This window comes from Indicator indicator, chromosome 4 (assembly GCF_027791375.1).
Source record: "Indicator indicator isolate 239-I01 chromosome 4, UM_Iind_1.1, whole genome shotgun sequence".
Classification (NCBI taxonomy): domain Eukaryota; kingdom Metazoa; phylum Chordata; class Aves; order Piciformes; family Indicatoridae; genus Indicator; species Indicator indicator.
Genome location: NC_072013.1, coordinates 31,324,248 through 31,333,787, shown reverse-complemented (window position 1 = coordinate 31,333,787; position 9,540 = coordinate 31,324,248). Strand labels below are relative to the sequence as shown.

The following is a 9,540-nucleotide window of genomic DNA, read 5'->3' as shown; positions in this document are numbered from 1 at the left end:
TCCTGACAATAGAGAGCCTTTCAGCTCACAGAGCTAATGACTTACTAATTACCCACACTGAACAGGTGTAGAAGTAACCATCTATAACCACCTATACCAAGAAAGCACCCATAACTGGGAGGAAGGCAGCACTAGGAGTTTCAGGAATTGCAGTTAAAAGTACAGAATTTTGTCCGTGTTTTGTTTGGAAGAGAACTTCAGGATCACTGAGTCCAACCATTAAATGAGCACTGCCAGGTCACCACTAAACCATGTCCCTGAGCACCCTGTCTACACATCTTTTAAATCCCTCCAGGGATGGTTGCATGTTGACTTTACAGGATGTTGGAGGATGTTGTTCCTTTTGCTATGTCTTCCTGACATCTGTGCCTGCCCTGGTGGCCGGTGATTTTTGGTGGAGTGTTTGTTGTGGGTTTTTTGTTGTCATTTTTTTTTTGTTGCCCTTTTCCCCTTTTGCTCAGATTTCAAAGTTTTGGGGGCAGCAACAGCCTGTTTTTTTCTGAGTTTATCCATCGTCTGGCTGAAGGCAGCCTGGAAGCTTGCCAGGAGCACCTGGCAATGCACTTAGTAAATTATGGTAATGAAAAGAATGTCAAATGCTAGGAGGTAGTTATAAGGCTTTACTGATATATGTACTTGGAAGGCCAAATGCTGCTTTTAACATATTCAGATATGACCTGGAACTTCTTTACTTTAACATGATGCAGAGGAGCAATCTGATTAATTGTTAGGTCTTACTGCTGGTGAAGTGTGGACTCCCAAGTAGTTGTTAGATCCAGATCCTTATAAAAATGGTGGTGTGGTTCTCTTCTAAAATCATATGCATGTATCAGTGCTGCAACAACTGCAAAAGGCAGTGCTGAGGAGTTTGGGGAGATGAGGTGATGGGTCCCTACTGGCTCAGTGCTTTTGGCCACAGAGCTGGATCCTGTTTGAGAATTTGGATCACGCTGGAGATGTGGAGGATGTTTCTGCAACTCTGCTGCCTGAATAGGAGCCAGGGGACAGTCTCTTGTTTCTAATATGCAATAATTTCTAAAGCATGTTCCATTTTCTGTAGTGAAAATATGTGAAAATGATGATTGATTTTAAGTGTTTTTTTGCGTGTTCATGCTTTGCTGGTGGGTGAAATACTTCAGTGCCTGCAAACTGAGAAAGTATGGGGTCTGAGGTTCATGGTGCTGACATAGTGAAGCTTCCATTGTCCCATCACTCCTCAAGCATCCCCTGAAATGCAGATTCCTTGTTTAATAAAAAATTATTGTGTTTTCTGTAGCTAGATGAGGCTTTCAGCATACGAAAGATAAATGACAAGCCCTTGCAACAGGAGCCTTTCATACACAGGCTGCTGTAGGGTAAACCAGAGCCAGGCTGAGACTTGAGCTTTGCTAGAGCTTCTGCACTTGAAAAGCAGAGCCCCTCTCCTACCTTCTACTCTGCAATGATTTGGGTGTTTTCATTATGTTAGATGGGGGAAGGCTGGTTGATTTATGGGATCACAGAATATCTCTTTGTGGATGGAGACCCAGCCATCTGCTTTCAAAGCTGCTCTCTTGGGGGATGGGGAGCATCATTGCCAGGGATTGTTCCCATAGTAGGATAATGTGGTCCGAACCTGGGGAACCAATCTCACCAGCTTTGTCTGCTGGGATAAAGGTCAGAGTAGTAGAATTTCCCTTAAATCTGATATGAATAAATTATAGGGAAACTGTCTCCATCCTCTGCCTCTTACCACTGTGTTTGTACTAACTTTCAAATGGAGATGAAATTTAAAAGCAAAAAGGAGCAACATCTTGGAAAGAGAAAGTCCGTTTCTAGATGAGCAGCTTGGGTGAGAGAGAGCATCCTGCAAAGAGGGACACGGTGATTTGGGATGGGACTCAGCTCTGGGCTGCAGGTCTTCAGTCAGAGGCTGGAGCTCTGGGTAGACTTGCATCCTTCTGAGGAGAGGGCAAGAAAAGCAGTGCTGGGATTTGGGTTGCCAATGCTCCTCACCTCGGCAGACACATACCAAAGGTGCTTATTCTCCCTTAGCTATGACAAGTCCTTCACGAAAGAAGCTGCAAAGAGGGTGTACAGTGCTGGTGCTCCAGGGGGTGAGCTATGTGGCACAGTCTGATGGCTCTGACCCATAGGAAAAGAGATCTGGACCATCCACTCAGAATAACTCATGTCCCTGAGAAGACATACAGAGGTTTCTTGCCACATTTTATTTGCCTTTTAGACTTAGGTTGTTCTCTGAGCTGGTCTTTCAAGAGAAGGACCAGTTGTGACTGTAAAACCTCAGGATGTCTTTCTTGAATGATGATAGATCAGTTAGAGCCACTCATTAGACAGATATGACTAAGGCCATCCTCTCTTATGTTCTTTACTTGGACATTTTCTTGCTGGGTCCTTCTATAACTTTGCAGTCAGCTTAAAATTTTTGGCTTCTCAGCAAACTTTCTAATTAGAAGTCAGCTGCCTGGCCAGGGCCCCATGGTACCACAGAATCCCAGCAACAGCTTCTCCCCATTGCAAAAATGAGAACCTCTTTCTGGCCTTTGGTTTCTCTTGCAGGCAGCTGCTGATCCATGAAGCCCTTTCTTTATCTCATGCTACTTTTATTACTTTGACAACTCTTAGGGTGGCAAAGCTTTCATCACCCCCAGGTATGTAATACACGTTCAGTCACCTTCTCCATCATGTTCGTTGACTGCTTTGAAGAATGTGGATGCATTATAACCTTTGACTTCTTTCTGCAAAAGCCCCCTGTTGCCCTTGTCCCAGTGTATCAGATCTCCCAAATGGATCCCTATGGATCTATAGGTACCTACACTTTATCAGATTTTCTACTCATTTGCCTAGTGTAGGTCAGACTGGCTGGGCCACAGGTTTTAAACTTCTCTTCAGAAACCAGTGTCAAGTTTACTATTTCTCATCCACTGTGGACAAATACTGTTAATTATTCACATAATTATATTTTAATCTTTTTAGAAGTCTTAGGCCAGTGGTATCTTAGCTCAGCAATTCCAATTTGTAGCATGTCCAAAAAAGGGCAGTGAAGCTGGAGAAGGTTTTAGAGTAAAAGACTTGTGAGAAGCAGCTGAGGGAACTGGAATTATTTAGTCTGGAGAAAAAGAGGATGAGGGGAGACCTACTTGCTCTCTACAACTACCTGAAAGGAAGTTATTGTGAGGTGGGGGTTAGTCTCTTCTCCCAAGGAACAAGTGCTAGGATGAGGGCAAATGTCCTTAAGTTGTGCCAGGGAAGATTTGAGTCGGACAACCCTGGAACAGGCTGCCTGAAACAGTGGAGTCCCCATACCTGTAGGGATTTAAAAGACATGTAGATGTAGTGCTGAGGGACAAGGATTAGTGGTGACCTGGCAGTGCTGGGTTAACAGTTGGACTTTGATGATCATAAATGTCTCTTATTCTATAATTCACCCCTCTCAATTTACCTGTGGATTCCAAAACATCTGCTGGTGACATTTGTATTCAGTAAGCTCATCAAGCCCATTCCAAATAAATAGGGTTTTGTTGTGGGAGCCTCCAGCCCCCCTCTTGATGCAGACACATGAGGGAATCATTTACCTGATCCACCAGGGCTGTATTTCACCCATGACTTCTCTTGCATTTCCACTGCTTGCTGGCCCCAGCAAGTCCTTGGTAGACTTTCTGTCTCTGATGTGTTTTTATGTGCATTTTTATGCCTCTGGCAAAATGTTCTGTAAAATCTTTTTCACTTGCCTTATTATATGTGGTTTTATATTTGTCAGTGTTTATACTACATTCTGTTTTCCTAATTTAGATGTAGCTTTTTGATTACTATCTTTTTTTGTTCCTAATAGACTTCTTCACTTTGCTGCTCCTCTGTTTTAAAAAATCCTTTAGGGTCTTTATTAAGGGGTATTACATGTTAAGCTGGAGCCTGTAAAATATCTTTAAGCTGCTGCCATGATACTTGAAAGTGTTTTATCCTTATGTTTATTTTTGGATGTAATTCCTCTTTCTAAATTTTAGGTGTTACTGTAAATTAACACTATTACATGGCATGTTGGAAAACTAAGAAAATAGCAGGTCCAAAGTACAGCTTCTCAAATGCTGTAAAGAAAAGCAGATCTGTTTTAGCCCAGTCGATGTTAGTCACTGAGCCTCAGAAACACAGGACTGAAAGGGTCCCCAAAACATACCAAGCTCAGTGCTTCATTGCTAGGAGCAATCACGTCATATTTTTCCTGCAGTATATTTATCAATCCTAATTTTAAATCATCTATATCTCTTTCTCCTGCTGCTTCTACTCACCCCCTGTGACTGGGGAGGTTTGTACCCACCCAGGTCATACCTGGCTGATCCTAACCTTAGAGCTGATAAGGTTTATTCACTGCCCTGAAGCACAAAAGCCAGGCTGCTGTGACTTCAGTGATCAACTTTTCCAGCCCAAACTATCCACACTGATGGCTGAACATAAACCTGATCCCATGCCTGGAAACCTTTCCATTAATGGTAATAATGCAGGATTAGGAATGGAAACCTTTATCCCATTTTATGTGTTGATCCTATGTACTGTGAGCTTCATATGCAGTGTAAGCTGCAGGTATGATGTGAGGGCTTTCAATACTTTCTCTACATTTCAAGCCCAGTCCCTAAGCTCTGATTCATATAAGTGCTGAAGTACTTACTCAGGGTCCAGCACATCTGTAAGTACTTTGCTGAATTAGAGCTTTATTAATCTTCCTCCATTTAAAATAACCTTTTATTACATTTTAAAAATAAATGGGCATGTACTATTTCTTCGTGTTTGGGATTTTTTTGAACATGGATTTTAATGCTCTTCTATCTTGGCTGGAAAACCCTCCTTCCAGCCAAGCAGCTGCTCGTGCTAAACCTGGGACCAAACTCTCTCTCACTGACACCACTTGGAAGGAGCTCCAAGTTATCTGTGATTCCCATTTCCAGAGGGAAAACAACTAAACCTCCCTTCATTACTCTGAAGCGTCATGCCAAGCCCATTCCATAAGGCATTTTGAGGAGAAAAATAGCAGAATGCAGCTGTGGATCTATTTCTCAGTGTTGCTGTTTAACATCTTCTAGGATATCATTTTAGGATCTCAGGTAGTGATAGGACTAGGGGGAATGGAATAAAGCTGGAAGTGGGGAGATTCAGGCTGGACATGAGGAAGAAGTTCTTCCCCATGAGAGTGGTGAGAGCCTGGAATGGGTTGTCCAGGGAGGTGGTTGGGGCCCCATTCCTGGAGGTGTTTAAGGCCAGGCTGGATGAGGCTCTGGTGTTCCTGTGAGGTGTTCCTGCCCATGGCAGGGGGGTTGGAACTGGATGATCCTTGTGGTCCCTTCCAACCCTGACTGATTCTATGGTTCTATGATCTTTGTTGGTGACACAGATAGTGGGATTGAGTGCACCCTCAGCAGGTTTGTTGATGACACCAAGCTGAGTGAGGCAGCTGACATGCTGAAGGGACAGGATGTCATCCAGAGAAACCTAGACAGGCTTGAGAGGTGGGCCTGTGTGAACCTCATGAGGTTCAACAATGCCAAGTGTAAGGTCCTGCCCAGGGGTTGGGGCAATCCCAAGCACAAATACAGGTTGGGTGAGGAGTGGCTTGAGAGCAGCCTTGATGAGAAGGACTGACAAGAAGCTCAACATGACCCAGCAATGTTCACCTGCAGCCCAGAAAGCCAATTTTATCATGGGCTACATCAAAAGAAGCATGGCCAGCAGGTCAAGGGAGGTGATTCTGCCCCTCTGCTCCACTCCGGTGAGATCACACAGTGCTGTATCTAGCTGTGGAGTTCCCAGCACAGGAAAGACATGGACCTGTTGATGCAGATCCAGAGGAGGGCTACAAAAATGTTCAGAGGGTTGGAGCACCTCTTCTATGAGGACAGGATGAGAGAGTTAGGGTTGTTCAGCCTGGGGAAGAGAAGCTTCGGGGAGACTTTATAGCAGACTTCCAGTACCTAAAAAGGGCCTACAGAAAGATGGTGAGGAACTTTTTACAAGGGCATGTAGTATATAGGGCAAGAGGGAATGACTTTAAAACGGGAAAAAAAAGGAAGATTTAGATTAGATATTAGGAATAAGTTCTTAATCGTGAGGGTGTTGAGACACTGGAATGGATTGCCTGGAGAAGCGGTGGATGCCCCATCCTTGGAAACATTCAAGGCCAGTTTGGATGGGTCTTTGAGCAACCTGATCTAGTGGAAGTTTATACCTGCCCATGGCAGGGAGGTGGAACTACATGATCTTTAAGGTCCCTTCCAACCCAAACCATTCCATGCTTCTATATTTCTGTTTTAAGGGATTTTGGGGGAAACGCCAGTAAAGAATTTCTTGCACCAGTTTCAAAAGGAATTTTTGGAGCTCAAAGAAACAGTGGTGCTAGGTTTTGGGGCTATGATCTGTGTGGCACATGGAGCTGTGTGATGTACAGCAAAGCTGCTCCTTCCTCCTGGCTCTGCTTCACTAGTTAAATATTTAAAATTTTAAACAATTAAAAAATTCAAATGCAGGTTTCCAGTGCTGGGAGCAATAGGTCCTTAGAAATGGCAATGAGAAAATCTCTGACTTGGGAAGAAAAGACCCAGCAACCCTTAAAATACCTTGTGGGGCTGGGTTTGAGCTTCCCTCTTTACTTGCCAGTATAAAATACCCTATGGGTAGGTGCAGATTGAAGAGATTTTGCATGTACAAATGAAGAACATTTCCAAGGGAAAAAATAATGCATCAGACAACACAGCAAGGGTTATCTAGCTGTCCCTCCCTCACCTCAGCACAGTTCTTCCACCCTCTACAATTTTTTTGCAGGTTTTCACATTTATTTTTCAGCAATACAAAACAGTGCATGTTCAGCTGTATTTAAGTACAGCAGTTTGTATTGCAGAAAGAAAACATGCAGGCTTTTCCCTGTGCAACTTTCCCCTCCTCTCCAAAAAGCATAGCGTTTAAAAATGGGATAGTGGGGAGAAAGAGGCAAAATGAGATCTTTGAGGTCCATCCTTGTCCCTCCCATCCCCATGTGGGGCTGAAGGAGCAGCAGAAGATGCTGAAAATTTAGTCACATTAATGGGAAGTTTGACTTAAGGGAAGCCAAGCTGAGCTGAGTTTGGAAGAGTATTAAAGTTTGTTCACACTGTGTTAAAGCCAAACTACATCGAAGGTCTTGCTTTCAGTGGGGGGAGAAATGGGAGAAGTTGAAGAGGATGCAGCCAGGAGGTTTGTTTTTCACACTGTTTTCGGTGCTGTATTTGTTTTCGTTGACAGTGACTTACAGCCTGGCTTTCTTTTCTATTTCGTTAGGGCAATAAAGAAGATAAATCTGTAATAATTCAGCTCTCTGTCTTTAATAAAATCTTGTCTTCTTCACACAGCCTCTGGGAAGATCTCCATTTTGCAGCCCTGTGAGATTGGTTGGGTTTTTCCATTTCACCTCTTCACCAGAAATGACAGAAAAATAACATTACCAGGAAAATTAATAGCTAAATACAATTTCAGACAGAGGGAAAGCTTTCGGCAAGAAGAGCAGGACTTGATCCTGAGTCTGACTGCTCTAACCTGAGGGATCCTTTTCAGAAAAGCCTAGGAGCAGTGTGATGGCCACTGCAATCACTTTTTCCTTCATTAATGGGCTTCCGAGTTGGAGACCTGAAAGACCAGCTAATGAGAGTTTCTATCCTCAACGCAGATTGATGCCGAGCTAATTGTTGTTAGTTTTTCTTGTGTTTGGTACCAAGGAGAAAGGAAATTAAGCTCTGAGTGAAGATGTTGGTGAGGGAGAGGCTGAAGCAGTGGCAGGCTGGAGGGAAAGTCCTTGGAAGTCATAGAACCATAGAAACATTGAAGAGTTTGGGTTGGAATGGACCTTCAAAGGTCATCTAGTTCGATGCCCTGCAGAGATATCTTTGACTAGATCAGGTTGCTCAGAGCCCCATACTGGCTTGGTACGTTTCTTGGAATGGGGCACCTACCACCTCTCTGGGCAACCTGGGCCAGTGTTTCACCACCCTCAGCATAAAAGATGTCTTCCTTCTACCTACTCTGATTCTCCTCTCTTTCAGTTTAAAACTGTCACTCCTTGTCCTGCCACAACAAGCCCTGCTAAAAAGTCTGTCCCTATCTTTCTTACAGACCCTTTAAGTACTGAAAGACCACAAGAAAGTCTCTCTGAAACCTTTTCTTCTCCAGGGTGAATAACCTCAACACTCAGTTCAAGAAAGTGGAAAGTTTGATTTCTTTTTTTAAATTATTTTTTATTCTTTTTTTCTTTTCCATGCCAGTGATCTAGAGCTATGGGAAGGTGTGGTCTAGAGCATATCCCAGCTGCATGTGGTCCAGAACCATCTTCTTCTGCAGGAGATGTTCTGCAGCCTTTGAAGATGATCCAGAACCCTGAGGTGATCTGTAATTCCAGGCTGAGAAACGAGGTGACACGGAATCCCAGGTGATCTACAACCAAGACTGCAGGCAGCTGTGGGTCTGATGAACCCCCTAAGATCTGGACACTACTTGGGGGCAGGAAGTGATCTAGAACCTCCAACTCAGACAGGAGGTGACGCAGATCCCCAGGTGATCTAGAGCCAGGCCTCCAGGCAGCCGTGGGGCTGAAGACCCCTCCCCACCCCACTGCCACACACCCCACCTCCCCCCCTCGTCCCCCAGATCTAGACTCTCTCAGGGGGATACAAGGCAATCTACAACTTCACACAGTGATTCAGGTCCCCAGGTGATCTAGAATCCAGGGCGACCCCCGTACAGGTGACCTAGAAGATTCTTCCTGCACTGTCTCCACGGTCGAGACCCCTCAGTCCCACCGAAGCGCGGTCTCTTTAAGAGCGGCCCCGTCCCTTTTACTCTATGTTTACATAACACACCGAGGCCGTACCACTGCGGGCCGTGATGGGGGCGTAAGGTGAGAAGCAAGGGGCGGAGCGCAGTGGTGCCGAGCCCCGCCTCCGCGGGCGCACCCCAACCTCAGGCGGTGAATGGGAGTGGGGCGGGTGGGGCCACGCGTGTTCAGGCAGCGGGAGGAGGGCAGCGTTTTGCTCCGCACACCCCCCCTGCCGGAGCGAGTTGGTACGTGCCGGCTGCGCTCCTCCCCTCGCCCCCCCAGCCCCGGGTGTAGTGGCCGTTGTCGGGCGGCCGGCGGCTCAGTGCGGGGAGCATAGCGGAGCCCTGTCGGGACTGGCTCCCCGCCCCGCGGCGGGTGTCGGGGGGACTACTTAGCAGCCGAGGTGACTTTGGCGGCGGCCCCATGTTTTCCCCCAGCCAGGAGGAGCACTGCGCGCCCAACAAGGAGCCCGTCAAATACGGGGAGCTGGTGGTGCTAGGGTGAGCACTGCGAAGGGGCGACGAGGTTGCGGGGAAGCGGCGGGGAACGCGGCGGGGACCCGTCCTGAGGCGAGGGAAGCGGCGGCCGTTTCCTCTCAGCTGGCGCTGAGGCAACGCTTCCCGCTTTGCCTCGGCCCTTGGGGTCCCACGGCTGCGAGGGCGGCCGCTCGTCCCCGCCGCCGGCAGTAACTTTCACGGCGGGGAGAACGCGAC

The 9,540-nt window shown here is 46.2% G+C and overlaps 1 protein-coding gene across 1 annotated transcript in view; it reads left to right on the top strand.

Annotated features, from left to right (window-relative positions):
* The first annotated feature begins 9,250 nt into the window (after positions 1–9,250).
* The window catches only part of PELI2 (pellino E3 ubiquitin protein ligase family member 2), an 82,173-nt gene continuing 81,883 nt past the window's right edge, over positions 9,251–9,540 (top strand). The window contains exon 1 of the mRNA XM_054400426.1: positions 9,251–9,327. Within this exon, the coding sequence (XP_054256401.1) occupies positions 9,251–9,327 (77 nt within the window). The remainder of the gene's footprint in view (positions 9,328–9,540) is intronic.